The sequence below is a fragment of the Bos mutus genome, chromosome X (assembly GCF_027580195.1).
Source record: "Bos mutus isolate GX-2022 chromosome X, NWIPB_WYAK_1.1, whole genome shotgun sequence".
NCBI lineage: Eukaryota > Metazoa > Chordata > Mammalia > Artiodactyla > Bovidae > Bos > Bos mutus.
In genome coordinates, this window is record NC_091646.1 from 93594933 (window position 1) to 93621102 (window position 26170).

At 39.5% G+C, this 26170-nt stretch overlaps 1 protein-coding gene across 2 annotated transcripts in view; it reads right to left on the reverse strand.

Annotated features, from left to right (window-relative positions):
• SYTL5 (synaptotagmin like 5) overlaps positions 1-26170 on the reverse strand; it is a 104780-nt gene that overhangs the window by 48550 nt on the left and 30060 nt on the right. For both annotated transcript variants that reach the window (XM_005889416.2, XM_005889415.2), the window contains exons 3-5: positions 9843-9958; positions 7286-7394; positions 3600-3734 (exon numbers count right to left, since the gene is read on the reverse strand). In XM_005889416.2, the coding sequence (XP_005889478.2) occupies positions 3600-3734; positions 7286-7394; positions 9843-9958 (360 nt within the window). The remainder of the gene's footprint in view (positions 1-3599; positions 3735-7285; positions 7395-9842; positions 9959-26170) is intronic.

Consider the following 26170-nt stretch of genomic DNA (forward strand, 5'->3'; position numbering starts at 1 on the left):
CCTGTATCATCATTTGCTAAATCTGGAAACCCAATCTAAGGGAACCTATAAACAATGACTTATTGGGACAGAAGTGCAATGGTCCAGCTCCTCAAAATGTAAAAACCTAGAGATACCAATACTTTATGCCCCAGGATCTCTTGCAGGATTAAGCTGAGTTCTCAAACTCATACCTCACCAGAGACAGCAAATTTCTCATCTTCTTTGCTTTTTTAAAAAATTGAGGTATAGTTGCTTTACAATATTTTGTTGGTTTCTGCTTAGAGCAAATTGAATCAGCTCTATGTAGACATATATCCCCTCCCTCTTGGACCTCTCTCTGACCCCTCTCCATCCCACCCATCTAGGTCACTTACTCCCTTACTGGTAGCTCATTTCAATTCTGGTAGCCCAGAATCATTTCAATTAATAAATTACTCACTTAAGAATCCTTGTCTGAGGATTCATTTCTAGGAGAGTGGGATTTTTTTTTAAACTTTTTATTTTGTATTGGGGTATAGCCAATTAGCAGACAGTGTTGTGACAGTTTCAGATGAACAGGATAGGGACTCAGCCATGTATATATATGTACCATTCTCCCCTAAACTCCCCTCCCCTCCCATCCATGCTGCCACATAACATTGAGCAGAGCTCCCTGTGCTATACAGTAGGACCTTTTTGGTTATCCATTTAAGTATAGCAGTGTGTACATGTTCATCCCAAACTCCCTAACTATCCCCTTCCCCCACTCATCTCCCTAGCAACCATAAGTTCCTTCTCAAAGTCTGTGAGTCTATTTGATTTTTTGTTGTTGTTTTCAGTATTAGCTAAGACTTTTTTTTTTTTTTTTTTAAGATTTAAGATAGATATCTCACAAATCACACCACACTGACAACTCATCACAGCGTGAAAGGAATTAGGAATCACTGCCTTGAAGAGTATTCTGTTAATTACAGTTCACATTTATATGCCTTTAAAAAAACAAAACGCAGCTGTCTCATGTGTCAAGTCCCAAGAAACCAGTGAAGAGCCATTTGCCATGTTCCTCTGAGAGGCTGCTGCACCTTGCCTAAGCCATTCACACATTTCCCTGCTTTGAAACTCCTGAAAAGAAATAAAGTCTAACCAGGCATCTGAAAAACAATCATTTCCACTCCGATATGAGTTTTTAAAAACGATGCTCAAGCCCAGCTGCTCCAGAAAAAGAGCAATGAACTATGAAGAAATATGCGTGGAAGAGGAGAAGGGGGAATTAACTGCTAAGCTAGGCCAGGTAATAGACGGCAAAGGCCAGAATCTTGCAAATTCTTTTTTGGGGAATCTGCTGTTACAGGGGAGGCTGCAGTTCTGCTTGAAGAACCTAATGAGAAAAGAAGTTCTGCAAGCTTGACTACTTGGCTTTGCAGAATTCCTCCAGCTCCAAGAAAATAAAAAAGGAGTTAACACCTTTTAGGGATGGGAGTGAAGAAAAGATAGGCCACCTCCTGCTCCCACTTCCTAAGGAATAATTTGGGGATAATGTAACTCATCTCACAGTGGCAGTCCTTTAATGAATGAGTCATCATTACGATAAATACATGTTTCAGGAAAAGGACATTGTGCTCTACTGATCTCCTGAACATCTTGACTCTCCTTCTTATTGGGAACACATTGTTCTTGGCGTGGTTCCGTCGAAGCACCCTGACTGTTATTAATATATTCTATCTCTAAACCAAAGCACCCTGACCATTATATTCTATCTATTGATCTTGGGTATTTACAATCTCAAAGATAAAGTCTGTTTAGTGACAACCTTCCAATTTACAACAAGAGACCCCTGGGTCAATACACCAGTCTTTGGTAAAACACATCCATATGGCTTTATAGCTTTACGTGTGTGGTTCTCTTTATGCATGGATTTTTTTTTTTTTTTTTTTTTTTTTACCCATAGTAAACACTACAGTACGCCAGGATCCTCAGTTGGGTAAATCCTTGGATATGGAGCTGCATGAGGATACAGAGGAACTGTGGATAGGAAAAGCTTACTGTCAAGTTATACTCGGATTTTTGACAGGTAAAGTGAGGGGGTAGGGTCAGCATGTTATTTCAGGGTCAACTATATCTACACGCAGAAGTTGTTAAGACTCAAGGAATAAACCCAGGCAGGTAGATTCTGAAACAACCGTGTAAGCACTGTGATATTGGAGAGTATGACCCTTACTCTTAAGTAACTGTAAATGAAATAATTTAATTTTCTTCATTGAGCCAGGAGACTAAGTGTTTTGAACGGGGGACTCCATCTTTCCTCTTTATATAGATATATTGTTCCTTTTAAATGCCAGCCTGAAATATGAGCCAAGATAGCTCATCCAGCGAGTCCCCACGAGGCTGAACAAAAATAGCATCTCTAAATAATTTTGATCCCTGTCTGAGAGTTAGGAACTCAGCAATCAAAACCAAAAATGAGATTTTCCTACATAAGGTTTTATGGGACAAGATAGAGGGCCACCCCAAGAGAAGTCAAAGGAAATGATTTCAAGGACAAATGCAATGAGGGTTTAAAGTATTTTTTATCATAAAGGAAATATAGCTACATTCTTTGAGAATTTGGAAAGGACTGAATACAATCATAATCTTTTGATAGTGGATGAGAAATGATTTGTTTTATTTTTTTCTTTGAAGTTTTACATAAAGTGACACAAGTTTGTAGGAATGCTATAGGAAAAAAGATATCGGTATGGACACTACCTGTGCTCTTAATGACCCATGAGGGTAGATCTTTTTTCTCATCGTTGCCTTTGATAATATACCAGTCATGAAAATCAGCCTTGACTTCTGTTCCAAAAGGATAAAGAACATTTCAGCCTGATAGGAGATGACTAGGCTCTTGGCTATCTTTTCTCTCTTTACTTTTCTTAACAAGGTGCTAGCTCTATGCATGGGAGATTTGAGGAGCTGGCCCTTTGATAACAAGTTAGAGGTGGTAGAACTATAAAGAAGTGGACTTTGTGGAAATTCTCTGAGGCAATTCAAAGGAAATTATTATTAATTTTTTTAAAGTTGCAAGCAATTGACACCTAGAGGTTTCTTTTTCCAAAGCTTAAACAGAAAAAAATCAAGAAATCAATGAAAACAATTTATTTTCCTGGATTTATCCATGTGAACTGCAGCCCTGAGTCCCCAAAAGACATCAAGTCTCAGCCATGCAAGTGCACAGATGATTTCCATAGCTGTAATTCCAGAAATATAAGTGTTTACCATTTCAACTAAAAACTATCCTCCTGGGTTTTCACGTTACGTATTAGAAGATCTCTGAGAGGGAATACATTGCAGGTATCTAGAAGCATCGTTTGGATAGAAATATACAAACCTGGGCTTCCCCGGTGGCTCAGCTGGTAAAGAATCCACCTGCAATGTGCAAGACCTGGGTTCCATCCCTGGGTTGGGAAGATCCCCTGGAGGAAGGCATGGCAACCCACTTCAATATTCTTGCCTGAAGAATCCCCATGGACACAGGAGCATGGCAGGCTATAGTCCATGGGGTCACAAAGAGTCAGACATGACTGAAGTGACTGAGCATGAGTGCACATACCAACCCTGTCCTCAGTCTATTCCTTTGGCCAATCTGTTATGTGTCTTACCTGTCAGAACCAAGGGCTGACTTTAAACTCCAAAAATTGTGGCTGTCTAAGTCCAAGCTGTAGCTCCGCCCACTTTCAGTTTTTGGAGTGATGATTTCTCCTTTGGTTGCTGATCTGAACTTGCTAAGAAGAAATCTGAAATTACATATATACGTACATGTATTTAAAAGGAAAATAATAAAACACTTAAGTATATCATTTTAAGAATACCATTTATTGTACTTCCAACATATATAATTCTTCAATGAAGCTGACTTGAGGCTGAGAAATTCTGGGGAGTCCCCATGGCTTCTGCAACAGAATGTCAAAGGTATCAGTAGAGGTGGTGAGGGCATTCTCCCAAAGCCATACCAGCTGCTGGTAAGCTAGGACTCTGTCTTTCAAAGAAAAATACCATTGACTTTGGGGACTCACCACTATCACCTGAGAATGGAGAAGCACTGACGGGGCTGAACTTATTTACACATTGCTGAGAAAAGGGGAGTTTGAACTCACCTTGCTCAGACAGAAGAGCTATGATGATCCTCTGGGATCAACTAATGTAGCAACTTACTAGACTGTAGCCCCATGAGAAGGACAACTCTTGTTCTTCTTGTTTCCTGTCAGATCCCCTAAGGTTAGCGGGAGGCCTGGCATGAACTACAACCCAGCCAGTTCTTGAGGAATAAGTGACTGCATGCATGCCCTGGGGTAATAAGTCTGAACAATGGAATGGCTCACACCACATCAAACTTGACTGCATTCCCATTTCCCGAAATTATTTGGAACTTAAGCAAAAAGAGCTTTTCAGAAACTAACATTCAGGTCATGATCCAAGCTACCAAAAGCCTCAAACATGCATCTTTTCAAATGCACTCACATAAAGACAAACCAAAGCTATTTTCCTTTTGTGTGGTATTGGTAGAGACCAATTCATTTACTTCACTGGCTATAGTTTTCTCATGGGGAAAAACTATTCCAGAGGTACTAAGACAATTTTAATAGGATCTGCCAAGTTGTCTGTTTCAAAGACCACTGTGTGGAGTGTCTCGTCAAAGTGTTAGAAGCTTCAGTCTGCCTGGAAATTACATTTTTGGTGAGAATAGCACTTAATATCATGTCAAATGATGTTACTTTGAGAACCACTGTGTACATGTCCTTACCTCTGCATAGCTGCTTCCTGTCTCCTCCATGTGAACTCACTCTTCCTCCTCTTCTGTTATACTGGGCCCTCTCCCTCCTTCAAGCTCCTCATCAAGTCCCACTTAGAATTTGATTCCTTTCCCAATGGTCCCTGTGCCCTCCCAACATTGATAATCTAATATTTAATTATTTGTTCTCATATCTTTTGTAGTCATACAGCTTCCCTGGTAGCTCACTGGGAAAAATTCCACCTGCCATGCAGGAAACAGAGGTTCAATCCCTGGGTCGGGAAGATTCCCTGGAGAAGGAAATGGCAACCCAGTATTTCTGCCTGGAAAATCTCATGGATAGAAGAGCCTGGTGGGCTATAGTCCACGGGGTCGCTAAAGAATTAGACACGACTGAGCTACTGAACAACAACAACAAACTTCTTGCCATGTTTCAAAAGGGCTATCAGGCTGCTCATATTGCCATCTTAGATTTTCCTAAAATCCTTCTCTACATTATTAACTTTTCAAGTGTGGACCTTTAAACCTTTCTTTCCAACTAGGTGTTACATTCTTTGACGACAGAACAATCAGACCCCAGTTTGGAGTTTCAGCAGAGCTCAGTCCAGCACTAGGACTCTCTTGACAATTCAGGATGTATATCATTCATGGTACTGTTTAGCTCCTTACTGTCTCCCAGCTCCAGGCTCGCCATTCTGTAACCCACATAGTGATACCTGGCCTGGGGTCCACACACTCTACCTCCTAGAGGCCCTTGTGGGCTCCACACCGAATTCAATCAGATCACTGATTGTTTTTGATGGGCCAGGCACCATGCTGAATACTGCAGCACAAAAGTAAAAAAGCCAGTAGAAAAGCTTACAATTAAGAGGAGGGGAGAGAGGGGGTGTATCTGGCGAGATCAGTTCATTTACTTTACATTCTTGTGTAAGGAGGGGCTTCATGTCAGAGTACAAAATCAAGAGTGATGCAGAGGCACAAGCCATTGTGGGAGCCCCAAGGGGAGACAAATAGGTTTAGAATGGTAGGAAGGCTCAAGATATAGGACATATGGCCCTTCTAGCTATCTTTCCCATTCATCACTGCTAATTAACGAAGTCATGGTTAGTCATGAGTGTTTGAGTCAAATGACATTTAGGATTCACACCTACTCATAGTAAAAGATTCTTTAAAAAAAGAAAAAAAATACACTTTCTGTAGAGACAGATGAAGGCTCAGGGACTGGCAGCCTTTCACATTGGCTTTTGCTGAGAACAAAGCCATGCTACCCAATGTGTGTGTATGTGCTCCATCATATCTGACTCTTTGTGACCCCATAGACTATAGCCTGCCAGGCTCCTCTGGCCATGAGATTTCCCAGGAAAGAATACTGGAGTAGGTTGCCATATTCCCTTCTCCAGGGGTTCTTCCAAGCCCAGGGATTGAACCCACGTCTACTGTGTTGGCAGGTGGATTCTTTACTACTGACTCATCAGGGAAGCCCCACACTACTCAGAACAAACCATAAAGCCACTTGGTATAGATTAGGATTTTCACTACCTGGACCACAGAACTGGCCACCAGCTGACTGAGAGATAGAGACTATAGAGACTGCAACAGGCAGGGCTATGAAGCAATACTTTGCCCTTTGGGTCCTTCTTAAATTTTTGATGTGGACCACTACAGTCTGTATTGAATTTGTTACAACATTATTTCTGTTTTATGTTTTGGTTTTGTGGCCATGAGGCATGTGGGATCTTAGCTCTCTGACCAGGGATTGAAGTCACACTTCCTGCATTCGAAGGCAAAGTCTGAACCACTGGACCACCAGGGAAGTCATGCCTTTCAGTCCTTATAACCTGCATTTTTGGGGCCTATTGACTCCCCTGATGGAACCTTCTCATTTCCAGTTTCCCAGCGCCTCCCTATTGGCCTCCCATTCCTATTCTCAGTACATGACACATAGATTTGCTTTCTGAATGTAGTGAGGTAGCCAAATGATTCTTTCCTTAAGGAGACCTGCATTTTAAACAGGGGAGACAGTGTTTTAAGCCCTATTAAGAGTTGATGTATGGCAAAACCAATACAATATTGTAAAGTAATTAGCCTCCAATTAAAATAAATTACTTTAAATAAAAAAAAAAAAAATCTTGGATTTGGCCGTTTCATACATCAGCCCTCAGGTTGGGCGGGTTGGGGAGGGTGGAGGGGTTGGTGTCGACTACAACAAAGGTAGTCATCACCTCCTTACAGGCAACACTGGCCTGAGCGTGAAGCCTTCTACCGAGAAATAAAGGGATTCACTTTGTATAAGATTAGATACGTCAAATGAAAGCAAAATCCTCACAGGTTCAGGTCAGAAGGGACCTTTATCTAAAACTGAAAGTAATTAAAACTGCATTTCCTGAGGCAAATGATAAGAAAATGTTACCTCAGTCAAGTCTCTGACCTTTTCTGGGTCACTTAAGTGACATTAGACTTGAAAAACAGCGGGGGCTGGAGTGGGGTGGGGGGGTGTCTATGTCACAGGTGACTGGAACAAGGATCAAAGATTCCCTTAAAGAGGCTGTGTCTTACCCCTTTCTCCTGGGTCCATCGTGGCTGGCCTTCTGCCCAGAAGAAGGCAAAGCATCTGACTTTTCTGTGTTCTGGTGGGTTTGTTCTTGGCTTTGTATTTCTCCATCTCCTCATTAAAAACAATCAGAAGACAAATTTACACACAAAATGGCAAGAAATGAAAGCTATTTCCTAGTCTTCATTCATGTTTCTACATTAACACAGGACAGAGTAACTGGCAATGATGTTTCCATCTTATGTTTCCCAGTCACACATGTATTTTTCATCTGTCGAGTTAAAAGAAGATTAAGATTGGGACTCACCTGTGGGAGTTTTGCTGAGATAAGCTTTGCAGAGATAATCACAATGGAGGAATTAAACATCCTCCTCTACAAATATTTTTAGGGCAGAGGATCCAAGGTTCAGGAGAACTCCAAATACCTAGAGGCTGAATTGTAGCATGGGATTCTAGAAACAATATCATGGCATCCAGTCCCATCACTTCATGGGAAATAGATGGGGAAACAGTGGAAACAGTGCCAGACTTTATTTTTCTGGGCTCCAAAATCACTGCAGATGGTGACTGCAGCCATGAAATTAAAAGACGCTTACTCCTTGGAAGGAAAGTTATGACCAACCTAGATAGCATATTCAAAAGCAGAGACATTACTTTGCCAACAAAGGTCCATCTAGTCAAGGCTATTGTTTATCCTGTGGTCATGTATGGATGTGAGAATTGGACTGTGAAGAAGGCTGAGCGCCGAAGAATTGATGCTTTTGAACTGTGGTGTTGGAGAAGACTCTTGAGAGTCCCTTGGACTGCAAGGAGATCCAACCAGTCCATTCTGAAGGAGATCAGCCCTGGGATTTCTTTGGAAGGAACGATGCTAAAGCTGAAACTCCAGTACTTTGGCCACCTCATGCGAAGAGTTGACTCATTGGAAAAGACTCTGATGCTGGGAGGGATTGGGGGCAGGAGGAGAAGGGGACGACAGAGGATGAGATGGCTGGATGGCATCACTGACTTGATGGACATGAGTCTGAGTAAACTCCGGGAGTTGGTGATGGAAGGGAGGCCTGGCGTGCTGCGATTCATGGGGTCGCAAAGAGTCAGACACAACTGAGCGACTGATCTGATCTGATCCTGGGAGGGTGAGTAGCCCTGCACATACCTTCTGACGGTCTACACTGCTGAGGTTTGAGTGGAGGAAGCAGCCAGAACTGACTGCTTCCTTGTAACTCGACTATGCTCTCTCTGTGGCATTAGTCCCAGAGTTACCCATCTGGGAGAGCCCTTCCTTGGTAGTGCAACACCAAGAAGGGGCCCTGGAAGCAGGTCCAAGCCTCCTAGCCAGGCTTCAAAATCAGGGCATTTTTATCCAGTATGTGAAAGGTGAGATACCCTAGGAACAGACCCACAGATGTCTGCTCCAGCTTTACTGTAGCCCAGATGAGAAATATGATTCTAAACATACGTTTCACTCAATATTTAAGCAGTTAAATTGTGGTCTGAATGCACAGACTAGCGTTCTCAAAGTGGAGTGTTACAGTAAATCCCTACATATGAACAAATTCCATTCTGAGAGTGTGTTTGTAAGTCCAACAAAGTTAACCTAAGTACCCAACAGTATAGTTGGCTGTTATTTATGTGAGAAGTTTGTAATACTTCTATGTGTAATACTTTTATGTGTAATACGACACATAAAAAACAAATACAAAAAGAAGACACATTAGTACAGTAGTACAGTTCAACAGCTGGCATATAGGGGCTGGCATTGAGTGAACAGGCAAGAAGAATTATGAAGTGGAGGAGGGAGAGGAAGTGGGAGATGGCAGAGCTGAAGGGTGATCAGCAATAGGAGATGAAGGGCAAGCTGCAATTTCATTCACATCTGATTTAACTGGACATGAAAAAGCACATTGTCATGTTTGAGAGTTCACAACTTGAAGGTTCATGTGTAGGGAACGTACCGTATTTGCATTTGGTGACAGTATAATTCTTCACTGAGTCAAACTGCCTTGTGTATTTCAGGCCATTTAGCATCCCTCAATGCCACTGATTCCCCCACAGTCACTGGGATAACCAGATAGGGCCCCTAGCATTTCCAAACACTTCCCTTAGCCTGATTAGGGGAGGGGGCACATTATAAAATATCAGCACTTGGTTGAGAATCCCTGGATGAGAAAAAGTAACATTTAAATTAAATCTGAAATATATCTTTATTGAAAAACCAAAGATTTCTTCCACAATGTGAATCACATAAGGCATCTGTTTTATGTTCCTTTAACTGTTTAGTAAAATATTGGAAGTGCATTCAGGAAAAGAAGTCTGTGATGAAGAGCAATGCCTTCCCTGAAAACCTCAGTGTGCCACATATGAGAAAAATGACCGTGGATTTCATTTTCTACCAACTTCATCTTCCCTTGTACGAACTGAAGATTTAGATTTGATGCCACCAAGTTTTGAAATGATCTAAGGGAGTCAACAGAGGAAATTCAACTATGGTCTTTGATACATAATAAAGAGAAGTTATTTAGCCCACCAAAACGAAGATTAAAGCAGTTTTGCTTTAGTTACCTGGACTTCTTCTTAAGATGGACTGTCGGACAACATCAGTGCCCAGAACATTGACGTGCTTGAAACGCTTTGCCTTCTCTTCAAAAAACCACTCACCGGTTACAATCCTTAGCTGCCTACTCAAAAGAAAAGAGGAGAGCATTGGAATTCAACTGTTCAGCCAAATAATTAACTCAAAAACCCCTAATTGAGTAAAAGATAGCCAGTTACAGAGTCCATCTCACTCCTTGGAGTAATTTATGGTGATCATAATCCACTGTTAGTTGAATATGTACTATATACAAGGCACTCGCTAATTGCTCTTCATACTTACTATATTTTTATCCACTCTGTAAACATGATTATCCCCATTTTATAGATGAGGAAACAGAGCAATAAAATGATGTGTCTCACACATAAAGCCAGGATCCCACCCCAAGCAGTCTGACCTATAGCTCGACTTCTTTTTTGTTTGGTTTTTTTAATTTTTATTTTATTCAGGTAGAGTGGATTTACAATGTTGTGCTAATTTCTGCTTTAAAGTGATTCAGTTACACATACATACATTCTTTTTCATATCCTTTTCATTATGGTTTATCAGAGGATATTGAATAGTTTCCTGTGATATACAATAGGATCTTGTTGTTTATCCATCCCATATATAATAGTTTGCATCTACCAACCCCAAACTCTGAATCCACCCCTCTCCCATGCCCTTGGCAACTACAAGTCTGTCATCTGTGTCTATGAGTCTTCTGTTTTGTAAATAATTTCATTTGTGTCGTAGATTAGACTCCACATATAAGTGACATCACATGATATTTGCCTATCTCTGTCTGGGTTACTTAACTTAGTATTATAACTTCTAAGTCCATCCATGTTGCTACAAATGGCATTATTGCATTCTTTTTTATGCTATAGTTCAAGTTCTTAACCATGACCTGTGCTAAGTCACCTCAGTCATGTCCAACTCTTTGCACCCTATGGACTGTAGCCCGCCAGGCTCCTATGTCCATGGGATTCTCCAGGCAAGCATACTGGAGTGGGTTGCCATGCTCTCCTCCAGGGGATCTTCCCAACCTTGAGATCAAATCCACATCTTATGTCTCCTGCATTGGCAGGCAGGTTCTTTACAGCTAGTGTCACCTGGGGAGTCCTAACTACCGCATTAGTGAATAAATAAGCTTCAATGGAAACAATGGGGAACAAACGGAAGTTTTGAATTATAAAGGGGCAGTGATCACACTCTGCTTTAGAATGATATCTTGATGTAATATAATGACTGGATTAAAGAGAATGGGACAAAGAGACAGGTTGGCCATGGCAATAGTCCAGGAGAGAGATAGCCAGACTCAAGCTAGGGCAATGACAAGACTAATGACAATGATAAGACTAATGACAAGATCAATGACAAGAGGAAGAACCAAATTAAAAATGTATGTGGTAGAAGGACCTGTCTGGTTTTACAATCAATAGAATGTTGAAGGTGGAAAAGAAAGACCTTGGAACAATCACAACCATGTGCAATGTTTATACAAACCCTTTACCCCAGTTATATAGGCCTATTGATCATTCTTAGAACATGGCCCATATGTTCATCTACTACTTGACCTAAGGCCTCTATGAAAGTGAAACTGAAGTCGCTCAGTCATGTCCGACTCTTTGCTACCCCGTGGAGTATAGCCCGCCAGGCTCCTCTGTCCATGGGATTTTCCAGGCAAGAATACTGGAGTGGGTTGCCATTTCCTTCATCCAGGGGATCTTCCCAACCCAGGGATCGAACCCAGCTCTCCTGCATTGAAGGCAGATGCTTTAACCTCTGAGCTACCAGAGAAGCCCAAGGGCTCTATGGAGGACTGTAATGGAAAATGAGGTTGAAAGGTAGAATTGAGTCACAAAATGGAAAACCCTGAAAGTCAAGCTAAGGAGTTGCAATGCCATTTTGGAGGCAATGGGGAACACTGGCAGATAATCTAAATTTCAAGTTGAATTATAGAATCTCTGAAGTATTATATGGGGTAGAAACCAGAAGCGGACAGGCCAATGAAGAAGTAACTCAACAGATAGGACAGGAAATGATGAAGATGTGTATCTGGGTATCATGGGGGTAAGGAGTGAAAAGAAAGATAAAAGATACTTAGGCCACTATGTAAGCAGATAGGTTACAGAGTCCCTGGCAAAATATAACCAGGAATGGCTTTCTTGACATAGAATCAATTTTGGCCTGAGCCATTTTGTTATGTGAGCCTGGCTACAGTGCTCGCCCTTGAACAGGTCTCAGCAATTAATGATCTTAAGGGAGGGAATGAAAAAACTCAGGAGAAGCATTCAAGAAACAATGGTGGAGCCATGGGGAGGGTCCTAGTTCCTCAAGGGACATACTTAGCAACGTATCTTTCAGTTCTACAGGAACTAAGGCCCTGACAAGGGTGGAGGATAGGAAGATGATGTTGATCCTTCTGACTCCAACTGAAGCTGGACTCTGTGGACCTTTGCCCCCAATACTATGCTGAATTCTCCTCTGCTCAAGCCCCCTCATGAATACTCATGTACCTTTAGCTTAAAACTTCTGCAATTTTGATGTTGGGAAGACAATGCTTTGAGAAAGATCCCTGGTGTTCCCCTTAATTGTGCGAGTGCTCAGTCACATCTGACTCTTTGTGATCCCATAGACTACAGCCTGCCAGTCCGTCTATGAAATTTTCCAGGCAAGAATACTGGAGTGGGTTGCCATTTCCTCCTCCCAGGGATCAAATCCATGTTTCCTGTATCTCCTGCATTGGCAGGTGGATTCTTTACCAGAGTCACCTGAGAATCTTGTTCTCCTTACTTGCTGCAAGTAATAATAAATACTTCCTTCTTTTGATCCTTGGCTTGGTTGCATCTACTGACTCAACACTCACCAAGAGGTGAACCCAGTTTTCAGGTTAACAACTGAAGATGAAAATCAGCAAGATTGGTGGCAAGTCTGCCATGGCTAAAGTAAAGCAGCTAAGAGTCAAATAGAGATCTCTAGCCCCATAGTATTATATCCATGAGATTCAGTACCTCCTTGACTGAACTGAGAAATTAACAATTGGATCCTAAATTAAAAAAAAAAAAAAAAAACACTCTAGAAAAATATGCCAATTTGTTCTCTCTAGCAATTATCATAAAATACTTACTTATTCATTTATGTCATGTTGTGCAGTATGTGGAATCTTGGTTATCTGACTAGGGATCAAACCCATGCCCCCTGCAGTGGGAGCATGGAGTCCTAACCACTGAACTGTATTTCAGGTGAGTCCCTGAAATACTCCTCCTAAATGTAGGAAAGAAAGATAAGTTACCTATGAAACCCAGTTCCATCACTGGGGAAAAAGTGAAAAGGTTATCCTTGGAGTAAATTATTCATTGAATGACCATAGCTTGTACATCTGAAATTTATCTTCAAGTGGCTAGATCACCTATCAAGAAGCAAGGATTATTGGATTAGCTTCAAAGCTGTATAAAATACAGCAAAAACTAATACTTGAGTTGGTTAATACTTAATACTTGAATGGGCTCTATCTGGATATATCTCAGGTGATCTATAGGCATACATCAGTACTTATGTTGGAAAAGCAGGCAGTAATAAGCAATTCTAAATTCTAAAGGTACTGTACTGCCTCCAGATTTCCAGGCCTTGTTTATTCAATCAAATGCTAAATGAGGTAGTGCTGTGATTGAACTTTGCAGAGGGAACTGAAGTTATTCATCACCTGACCTTAACACAGGAATATGGTCATGGATGATCTGGGTGGGCCCATAGTAGTCACTGAGCCCTTGAAAACAGGAAGAAAATGAAGTTGGATACTGAGAAGCTGTGGAATGGGAAGTCAGAGGGATTCCAAATGTGAAAAGAGGGCTCTGAGATGCAGATATCCACGTGTAAGAACCAGAGGGAGGGTCCTCTAGGAGCAAAGGCTGCCTCTTAGCTAACAGCCAACAAGAAATGGGAGCCTAATTCTCACAGTCACAGGGAATCAGAATCTGTCCACCAAAATGAACTTAGAAGTACAATCTTCCCAGAGCCTCTGGTAGGAACTCAGCCAGCTGACACCTTGATTTCAGCCTAGTGAACCGTGAGTAGAGAAATAAGACAAGCCAACCTAGGTTTCTGAGCGACAGAACTGTAAGACTGAAACTGAGCTGTACCCTATGGGGCTCCTGGGCATGGAAGCCTTTCTGTCGTTTCTTGTTTGTAGGGAACAGACTCCAGACTCCATGACCTAACATGAGTTACAAAGGGCAGACCTGAACAGTTGCTAATCAAGGAAGGGAGGGGATATAACACAAGGGAGGAGCAGCCAAGAAACAATAGTGCAACATTAAGTCCTAGTTCCCTCAAAAGGGATATACATAACAATATCTTTGAGCTCTTTACAGAACTAAAATCCCCCAACAAATGGCAGATGTCAGCAGTCTTCATTTCTAAAAAGACCACCTGTTAGTTAGTTCAGTAGCTCAGTCGTGTCCGACTCTTTGCGACCCCACACACTCTAATCTTATCAGCAACCCTGCCCTTGAAGCTTTGCTGTAAAACTCCTCACCAAATTCTCCAGGATTGACACAGTTTTCCAGGGGCATTAGCATGCTGTGTCCTCCTTTTCCTGCAAATCAATAAAGATATTCTTATCTACTTCACCCAAAACTCTGTCTCCAAGATTCAATTTTGCACTGGTACACAGAGGCTGAGTTTGCAGCATCAAGATCATATATTTACATTGCCTACTGTCCATGGAGTCAGAGTCAGACACGACTGAAGCGACTGAGCACGTATGAGCAAGCTGCTAAATTGTGGCAGTTTGTGATGATGGCCACACAAAACTAAGAATAATTATACATAAAAACCTACTTGTCTTAATGTTCAACTCAGGAAATAATTTGCACAGATTCTAAAAAGATACCTATGAAAAATTCAGAACAATAGGGTAGAGGTAAGCAAACTATGGCTTGTAGGCCAAATTCTTCACTACATATTTCATACAGATTATGAGCTAAGGATTTAGAAAAGGCAGAGGAACCATAGATCAAATTGCCAACATCTGTTGGATTATCAAAAAAGCAAGAGAATTCCAGAAAAACATCTACTTCTGCTTTACTGACAACACCAAAGCCTTTAACTGTGGAAAATTCTTAAAGAGATGGGAATACCAGACCACCTGACCTGACACCTGAGAAATCTGTTTGCAGGTCAGGAAGCAACAGTTAGAATTGGACATGGAACAACAGACTGGTTCCAAATTGGGAAAAGAGCACGTCAAGGTTGTATCTTGTCACTCTGCTTATTTAACTTATATGCAGAGTACCTCATGCGAAATGCCCAGCTAGATGAAGCACAAGCTGGAATCAAGATTGCCAAGAGAAATATCAATAACCTCGGATATGCAGATGACACCACACTTATGGCAGAAAGGGAAGAAGAACTAAAGAGCTTCTTGATGAAAGTGAAAGTGGAGAGTGAAAAAGTTGGCTTAAAACTCAACACTCAGAAAACTATGATCATGGCATCCAGTCCCATCACTTCATGGCAAATAGATGGGGAAACAGTGGAAACGGTGACAGACTTTATTTTTTTGGGCTCCAAAATCACTGCAGATGGTGACTGCAACCATGAAATTAAAAGACGCTTGCTCCTTGGAAGGAAAGTTATGACCAACCTAGACAGCGTATTAAAAAGCAGAGACGTTACTTTGTCAACAAAGGTCTGTCTAGTCAGAGCTATGGTTTTTCTAGTAGTCATGTATGGATGTGAGAGTTGGACTATAAAGAAAGCTGAGCGCCAAAGAATTGATGCTTTTGAATTGTGGTGTTGGAGAAGACTCCTTAGAGTCCCTTGGACGGAAAGGAGATCAAACCAGTCAACCCTAAAGGAAATAAGTCCTGAATATTCATTGGAAGGACTGATGCTAAAGCTGAAACTTCAATACTTTGGCCACCTGATGCGAAGAACAGACTCATTTGAAATGACCCTGATGCTGGAAAAGATGGCAGGAGGAGCAGGGGACGATAGAGGATGAGATGGTTGGATGGCATCACCGACTCGATGGACATGAGTTTGAGTGAACTCCGGGAGTTGGTGATGGACAGGGAAGCCTGATGTACTGCAGTCCATGGGGTCCCAAAGAGTCAGACACGACTGAGTGACTGAACTGATACTGATACTGATGAGCTAAGGATGGTTTTTATACTTTTAAATGGTTGGGGAAAATATTACCCCAAAGCTGAATATTTCATGACCTGTGAAAATTATATGAACAATATTTAAAATTCAGAGTCTGTTAATAAAGTTTTATTGGTACACAGCCATGCTAATTTGTTTATATATTGTCTCTGGCTGCTTTTCTGCTACAACTGCAAACTTGAGTAGTTTTAACAGGAACAACAGAGCCTACAGAGTCTAAAATTCTTACTCTTTGGCATTTTATTTTTTAAAAGATTTGTCAACTTCTGCAATACGACAAAGAATTTACACAAAAAGATACAAGGACAAGGGGAATAACATAGATCAGTGATAGAGAACCACCTAAGAGAGGCATGCCAAAGGCTTGTCTTATTTTTTGGTTTGTTGGGTTTTTTTTTTTTTTTTAATGGCTGCACCACATAGCATATGAAATCTTAGCTCCCCAAAGATAGAACATGTGCCCCCGGCACTGGAAGTGTACAGGGAAGTTCTGTTTGTTTTGTTTTTGTCATTTTCTTGGGATACAGAGTAAGGTGGACACATATAAATAGCAGTTTCAGGTGTCACAGAAAAGTGAGCCACATCAGGTCTACATGCCCCAGCAAATGGCCCTCCACATTATCATCTTTACCATATATGCCTAGAGCTGGCAACACCTAACACAAATAAGATCTTCCCAGAACTGTTAGTCATTACCTCTTACCATCCTTGTAAGAACAACAACTATAGCCCTTGTATTTGCTCAACTCAAATATGGACCTGAGTCATTTGTTACTTTAGAACTCTGCAACATCAGAACCACCTCTTGGGACTATGCCTCTGCCACTTTCTTGGGTCCTGGAGGTGTAGGTGGAAGGATTAGTTGAAGAACAGGGAACAAATACTGAATGTGTACCATGCACCAAGCCACGTGCTAGGCACTGTATACATGGCATCTCTAATGTTCACTATATGTCATAAAGTAGCTATATCATCCTTAGTTTTCAGATGAGGAAATCAAAGTTCACATGGCTGAAATAACTTGCCCAAAGTTGTACAGTATCATGACAAAAACAGGATTTATACTAAAAGCCCCTACATTTAGCAAAGCTCTTCAGAAAAGAACCAGCTATGACAAGGCTTTGAGTAAGGGTGAAAAGGTATAGAAGCCAAGGAATAACATGCAGTATTTCATATGATGGGCTGTGACTGGCTGTGTGTGCGTGCACACATCTGTGACTATGTCTCTCTGTTTGGAGCAGAGTGACAGGAATAAAGGAGTGAAAGAAGAAATAAAAGAAACATGAAACCTACTATGAACTTTTTCTCTCTGCCATATCAATCTAATATTTCAGAAATACAAAGCTTTGAATAAACAGTGTGTTTCCTACAAGTCACTCTGAAGAGTTTGACTGAAATTGAGTTACACTTGTGACACGTGATTAATGATTACTGAATATTTAGAATTTGCTAGGTTCTAATTTTCTTTAACATTAAACTCTTGGGACCACAAACTTTTGCTTGATGGCTTATTTAAATGTAAAGTCAAGTTCTCCTTAGACTTATAGGGAAAAAGTAGGCAATCATATCCTAAAAAAGAAGAGTGCCCTAAACATTCATTTTTTCCCTTTATTTTCTATTAACTTGCTGGAGAGATCTGAGATAAGATATGGTAGTTAGATACACTGAAATATAACGTTTCCTTCTTATCATTCACAAGGAAGCTAGAATTATTTAATTCATTCATTACATATCAATTATTTATTGCATTCTTGGCTCAGGCAGTAAAAAATCTGCCTGCAATGCAGGAAAGCTGGGTTTGATCCATGGTTCAGGAAGATCCCCTGGAGAAGGAAATGGCAACCCACTCTAGGATTCTTGCCTCAGAAATGTCATGGACAGAGGAGCCTGGTGGGCTACAGTCCATGGGGTCCTAAAAGAGTCAGACATGACTTAGCAATGAAAAAAAAAATAAGGCTAAGAGTACAGAAGTGAAAAAGACGAAAAAGACCCTGGCGTTATGGAGATGATGGTATATATTTACTCCTTTCTTCCTTTCCAACAGGAAAAGTAACAAGAAATCCTTCAACACATTATGAACTCTACAGATAAAGAGAATATCTTTAAAACAGCTAGAGAGGAGAAAAAAACATATTACAAACAAAGGAATGATGATTAGAATGACAGGTGACTTCCATTAGAAATAACGAAAGCTAGAAGCCAGTGAAATGATATCTTTAAAGTTCCGAGAGAAAATATCTATTTAAAATCATGTATCCAGAGAAACCATTGTTTAGGAGTGAGATAAAAGAGTGAGATAAAAAATGTTTCAGTACAATAAAAACTGACATAATTTACCATTAATAGATTTTCACTAAAGGATCTTCTAAAGAGGAGGTAAAGCAATTCCCTAGCGGTCCAGTAGTTAGGACATCGTGCTTTCACTGCTGTGGTCTACAGTTCACTCCCTGGTCAGGAAACTAAGATCCCAAAAGCTGTGTCACATGACCAAAAGAAAGAAAGAAAAAGAGGAAGTAAAGTAGATCTAACATATAAAAAGGAATGGTAACAAATGGAATTGGTAAAACACGTGGATAAATCTAAACAAATGTTGATGTAAAACAAACATGATATCAAAAATGTTGAATTGAAAACAGATGTTTCTAAAACATAGGACAAAAAGTATATATAAGCCTGGGTGAAGACAGTTGGAATTTAAGAATATCAAGTTCCTTTTGTTGATTAGAAGAAGGGTAAAACTAATGATTCATGAAATTAAATATGAATGGTGTAATTTCTAGGGTAACCACTAAAATAAAAACTCATATAATATCTATACTAGTAGAAAGGATAAAATGGAATGAGAAAAATATAGTATTTCCATCAATGTATAGATAATATAAATAAAATCAAATATTAAGTAATTACAATGGATACAAATAGACTAAACTCTATACTTTAAGAAAAATACTGTCAAGTTAAACTTAAAAATTATATATATATAGTATACATGCATAGCTTGTATATATAGCATATATGTATAGCAAATATTTAAATATATATACACATATACAGCATATATTGCATCTATGCTATATAGTCTCCTTGCAAGCATATAGACACAGAAAGGTTGAAAGGCAAATGGTAAGAAAAAATATACCATGTAAATATTTACCAAAAGAAACTTTATATTACTGTATTAATAGCAGACAAAACAGATCTTAAGGCAAAAGGATTTTTACAAATGAAGGGGGTCACAAACACCTTCAAATCAGTAAAGAATAGACTAACAGCCTAAGAGAAAATTGGGCAATACATAAATGGTCATATCACAGAAAAGGAACCCCAAATGGCCAATAAACCTATGAAAGGATACTCAACATCATTAGTAATCAGAAAAATTCAAAAAAAATCATAGTTAAGATATCCATCTGGATCTACCAGTTGAACAACAATCAAAAATTTTCATGATGCCAGGTGTTGGTAAGATTGTAAAGTTTTATAAAATGTTGGTAGAATTTAAATTGGTACAACAATTATAAAACACAATTTAACATCTTAAAAAGCTGAAAATGTTCATACCATTTTGCCCTACAATTTCATTCCTAAGGCACACTTCCTACAGGAGTTTTCTCAAACATTTTTGACAGATGGTAACTAGACTTATGTTGTACACCAGGAACTAATAGTGTTGGAGGTCAAGTAAGAAAATCTCCAAACGCATAGGGAAAGAGATTATATCTGTGCTTATCAGAGGTGGGGTGGGGGTTGGAAGGAGGGGGAATTGGAAAGAAAAAAAAAGTTTTACATCATAATCCAGAAAATGAATACACATATTCACACACACACACACACAATGAAGTATATGTAGAATTGCATACATATAATTATATGTATACTGACATTTTCTGTTTCCCCTTCTTTTTTTAAATGCTGGCCAGGACCCATCAATGGGTCATGACTCAGTTTTAAAAACCCTACAATAAGGAAACTGCTGTACATGTTTGTTAGGCCATACGTACAAGCAGGTGATACCAGCATTTTTGGGGTAACATTATAAACTAAAACAATAAAAATGTCCATCAACAAGAAAACAGGCACACTGTAGGATGATGCAACAGTGAAGAGGAATGGAATGATATTCACATAACCATAGATAGAGGGACATCCCAGGTGATCCAGTGGTTAAGACTCTATGCAATGGCAGGGGACAGAGGTTCGATCCTTGGTTCGGAAACTGAGATCCCACATGCCATGCTGCACAGCCAAAAAGTAAATTAAAAACAAAAAAAGTAAACATGGATAGATTTCACACACAAAAAAATGCTGAGCTAAAAAAAGTCACAAAGAACACATACAATATAATTTCCATTTCTACAGAATTCAAAATTGAAAAATTAGAAAATATATTATTTAGGGATATATCCAAGTACAATAAAACCATAAAGTAGAGCAAGGGAATAAGAGATGGAAAACAAGAATGGTCTCTTAAACTGAGTGATAAATACATAGATACTTTTTACTATTGTTTAAACAGTATATATAGAGTATCTTGATATATATGATACTTCTACATTTAAAAATCCCTCTAATCTATGTGGGTATTAAGATACTAAACCACAGTGAACAAAGTATTCTAAAAAAGGGAGAAGGCGCTCGCTCATATATGATTAATAAGTGATTTAAAGTAGTATGTCAAAGTACTCCAAACAGCTTCTTATCACCCTCAAAAGTTCCCTGGTAGCTCAGTTGGTAAAGAATTAGCCTGCAATGCATGAGACCCTGGTTCAATTCCTGGGTCAGGAAGTTCCCCTGGAAAAGGGATAGGCTACCCCCTCCAGTATTCTTGCATGGAGAGTCAAATGGCAGAGGACATTGGTGGGCTACAGTCCATGGAGTCTCAAAGAGTTGGAAATGACTGAGGGACTAAGCACGCACACATCACCCCCAAAATCTGTGGCTCAGTTTGGGATTACTACAGTGTGAATTTTCCCTTGTAGCTAGATTATAGAAATTTGCCTTTAAAAAAAAGGAGTGATGTTTAAATGAGTATGTGGCAATTACTAGTACCCATGAGGACCAAAAGATCTCCAGATACACGGGTATAGTTTAACGAAAATTTTGTTCATTGCAATAAAGGAAAACATGTCATGAAAAACCATGGGAAGTCTCGAGAAGAAGGCGTTTGAAAGAATTTAATATAGGATTGGGGGTTATGTTGGGCTTCCCTGGTGGCTTAGAGGGTAAAGATTCTGCCTCCAATGCAGGAGACCCAGGTCCAATCCCTCGGTTGGGAAGATCCCCTGGAGAAGGAAATGGCAACCCACTCCAGGATTCTTGCCTGGAGAATCCATGGACAGAGGATCCTGGCAGGCTGTAATCCACAAGGTTGCAAAGAGTCAGACATGACTGAGCGACTTTCACTTTCACTTGGGGTTATGTTAGGTAATTTTAGGGAGATTTCAAGAGAGCAGGAATTTGCTGTAGACTACATGATGTCAGGGAGCAGGGACAAGGCTATCATTGATAACTTAAGTTTTACCTAAGAGAAGGGCAGTCTAGAAGAAGGCTAAGGCTGTAATTAGTAAGGAAGTAGGAGGAAATTCATATTAACCAAGAAACGGGGATGTGTGATACATTGTGGCTTGACCAGTCACCTTGTTTTCATCTATGCTAAAATAAGATTATGAAGCATTCTTACTGTGTCTCACTTCATCATGGATACACAGTGATCCTGTGGGATGCTGGTGCTCTGAGGTCATTTAAGTCTACTAGGAGAACACAGCCTGCCCCAGATCACCTTCTAACAACATCAAGACCTACATGTAAATGTCAGATCAGTTTTCAGATGTCAGGGTCTGTATTTCTCCTTCTCATAACAAAGCACTATGCATTCCCTCTGTACCCTCTCTGTATATGTTCCAACCACTGGTACTATCGTCTTTCAAGTTAGTGACAGGGACTCATATTTCATCTATCTCAGGTCTATTTCATCTGTTTTCAGTCATCACTACCAATTCATCAAAAATAAAAACACCGGACTCCTCCTTAAACATGACAAAGGCTTCCACAAGGACAAATAGCAGCATGAAATGTCACCACATGGCATGAATATAAATAAGATCAGCTCATCAACATCATATCAGAAGTATTTCATTTTTGGGCTCCTGATCATGTTGTTTTTATATTTGGAGTCTGAGTTCAACTGAGGTGCTAATTAGGAAAACTGATCATTATCGCTGTCTTTGTTGGAAAGCAACTGCCTCCACTAACATAATCATGTGGAATTTTGTAGGTCTCATTAGGATAGCCACATGAACTAACTGGCTGTGTCAGGGTCACTTTTATTCTGTTTCTATAGAGTTAATTTTAAAAGGAGACCAACAGCAGCCAACTTGTTAGAACCAGAAGGGGCTGCAAAAAATGTCAAGGGCTGATCATCCCATTGAAGGAGGTAGCCTCCCTTTATTAGTTTTTGCTGTAATCCTTTTCAGTGCTACAGCAATTAAAGCTCTTTACTTTTACCAAATCCAAGGTAAATGACAACAAAGGTTGTGCTTTCCAACTGATTAGAGAATGAGTCACTTTCTGACTCATCTCATCTCTTAGAGGTCAGGGGTGGGAATTTCAATTTTATGGTCTATTGAACATAGAGACAGCCCACTGGCACTATAGCATTCTCTCACAACAAATTAAGGGTGTTCACTGCCAATAGAGTATCATTCATGCTTCCTCTCAAAAACCACTCCATGAATAGCAAACAGGGTACTTCCAACACTGACAGATAATATCTGAGATCACATAGACTCATAGCTGGAGAAATAATGGTCTCTGTTTTCAGTTTTTAAAATGAGGAGAGATTCTGTTTCTACCAAGTGAAACACACATCTTGTAAATTTCCAGCTGTCACACAGATGCTACCACTATAAGTTGTTGTCCAAGCTGGTGCTCTGGGACAACCCAGAGGGATGGGGTGGGGAAGGAGTTTGGAGAGGGATTCAGGATGGTGGGACACATGTACAACCCATGACTGATTCATGTCGCTGTATGGCGAAAACCACCACAATATTATAACTAACCTCCAATTAAAATAAATAAATTAACTTTTTAAAAAGAGGTATAAGAACCATACCTTGAAAGCTGTTTTTTTCTCAGAACATTGTAATGCACAAATACAGAATTTATTCTAGTGATGAGATAATAATGTAATAAACTCCTCCTCCTTAGACTATGAAACCATTGAGGGTAGTCTATGTTTCATCTATCTTTGTATCCTTATCCGCTAGTATTCCAACAGGTTATCAATAATTGTTGTAGTGAGGATGGACAGATGGGTCAAAAGATAGGGCAAGTGGATAGGTGGATAGTTGGGTTTATTAAGTTATTATCACATCAAAGAAAAAAAGAAGTACAAGTAATTCTGAGGTTCTGTATTGAGGTTTTAACATCCCCTCAGGAAGACACAGACCTTTCATTTTTTTATTATTTATTCTTATATCCTTCTGACAACAACTTGTCATATCTTTCTGTGACAGCTGGAAATTTACTCTCTTCAGAGGGCAAATATGTGTGCCTGATGTGTGTCCATGCATATGTGCGTGTGTGTGCGTTAATTCCGAAGAAAACCACATTTGTTCCATAACATGCTTAAGCCTGAAATGCTTTAAGTGGGGCCTTGCCATCTATTTACTCATCATTGAGTATTTATCATAGGTATTCTTTTAGGCACTAGAACTACTTCATTCAACACTACAGATAATAGGCCCTGCTCTCATGGTTGTGAAGCTTATATTCTAGTGGAGGAATAGGAAAGTATATACCATATAAGTATTAAGGGAAAAAAAAAACACAGGAAGGGATTATGTTAGTTATGTTAGGTAAGCTAACTTCCGTAACAAACAACTTGCAAATTCCAACGACTTAACACATTAAAAGTTTCTCTCTATATACATATATAACCTAATATTGATCTGACCAGATTGAGGGGAAATTTTTTATGAATTAGACCTCCAGTTACCATCTATACTGACTACCAGATGAGCTGATGGCAAAACTTTCAATTAGCAATGCATGAATACACAAACCTCTTGGGTCTTATATTGAAAAGAGTGTTTCAGTAATTACAACTGACATTTAGAAATTAAAGACAAAATTCCTCTCCCCATACAAAAGCTTGAGGCAACTCCTGATTGATTGAAAGGCTCATGAGTCACAGTCCCTCGTTACTGTTGTGTGAGCAAATGAGGGTTCAGGATGTAGAGAAGAGGTAAACAGAAATGGAATAAAAACTGAAAATGATAAAATATTAGGGATCAAATAAACTAATATGGTATAAGAAATGGAGAAACAGTTACTGAGATATTCCTTATAAGTCTTCAGACTCTGCAATTAGTAGGTCAGTCATTTGTTAAAATCCCTTTTCCTTTCATCACTTGAAATAACAAACCTCAACTTGGCAGAGTTTGGTGGGAAAAGAACTTGGTGGAAAAACAAACAAATTTTGATATTTATTCAATCCAACTGTACTAACACACATTCTGAACTCTTGGTGAGCTTATTTCCACTATTTATAATACAGAAAATCAATCACCTCTCTTATCTAATTGGTATATATTTTGAGACCTTGTAGGACTATTAGTATTATCCAGGAATAAATGTGATCTCAAAACAGATCCACTCTCTCAAGGACTAAGGCTTCAATTTTGAAATTAGCTTAAACCATGATCTGATTAAGGTAATCTTGAATATTTACAGGCCCTATCCAATTTCCTTGCTAGAAAAAAAAAAGTATATTCTCAATTGATACATATTATTAAACAGAGTCTCACTAAGCTTTCAGTTCAGTTCAGTTTAGTTCAGTGGCTCAGTCGTGTCCGACTCTTTGGGACCCCATGAATCACAGCACGCCAGGCCTCCCTGTCCATCACCAACTCCCGGAGTTCACTCAGACTCAAGTCCATCAAGTCAGTGATGCCATCCAGCCATCTCATCCTCTGTTGTCCCCTTCTCCTCCTGCCCCCAACCCCTCCCAGCATCAGAGTCTTTTCCAATGAGTCAACTCCTCGCATGAGGTGGCCAAAGTACTGGAGTTTCAGCTTTACAGTTTTTCAAACATGGTTGACCCTTGAATAACATGGGTATGAACTGCTCAGTTCCACTTACACATGAAATTTTACTATCCATGATTAGTTGAATTCAAGGATATGAAAATAGTTATGGAAAGGGTAACTAAGTAGTAAATCTAAGTGAAATAATGACTATAAAATAACAATATTTTGTGGGATTAATTATGTTATAGACTGAATGTACCCCTTCCATAATAATTCATATATTGAAATGTAACCCCCAGTGCAATGGTTATTTGGATGGAGTCTTTGGGAAGTGATCACTCCCTTTATAAAAAGATTCTCCAGAGAGTTCCTTTGTCTCTTCTGCCCTCTTCTGCCAGGTGAGGACACAGTGGGAAGACAGATGGCTATGAACCAGGAAGCACACCCTCACCAGACAACAAATCTCCCAGAACCCTGATCTCCAGGACAGTGAAAAATATATTTCTGTTGTTTAACAGCCACCTAGTCTATTACATTCTGTTACAGCCACCTAAATAGACTAAGACAAATCATACATACATACATAAATACATATATGTATATACACACACACTCAGCTATGTGTATATATGTGCATGCATAGATATAGATATACAAATATTTAAAATATACAATAGCACTAGGAGGGGAGTAAAGGCAATCAAAGTGTTTTTAAGTCCTGACATTGTCTTTGAAGTACCAAAACTACTAATTAATACTATATGTTAACAAGTCAAGGATGTATGCTGTAATCTCTAGAGTAATCATTAGATGAGTAGTAAAAAATGTATAAATATTAGAGGAGATAAACAGAAAAATATTGCAACAACCTAAATGAAGGCAAATGAGTAAAGATAAAAGAACAGAATAGATGGGACCAAAAAAAGAATAAGTAAAAGGGTGGTAAATTTTAAATAAAATATATGGGTTATGTTATTACTACAAATGGGACAAATATCCTAATTAAATGACAACTGTCAGCCTAGATTTAAAATATGCACACACGATAATATTCCACTTATAAGAGACATATGGCAAATATAAGGAAAGAAAAAAAGTTGCAAGTAAAGGATAAA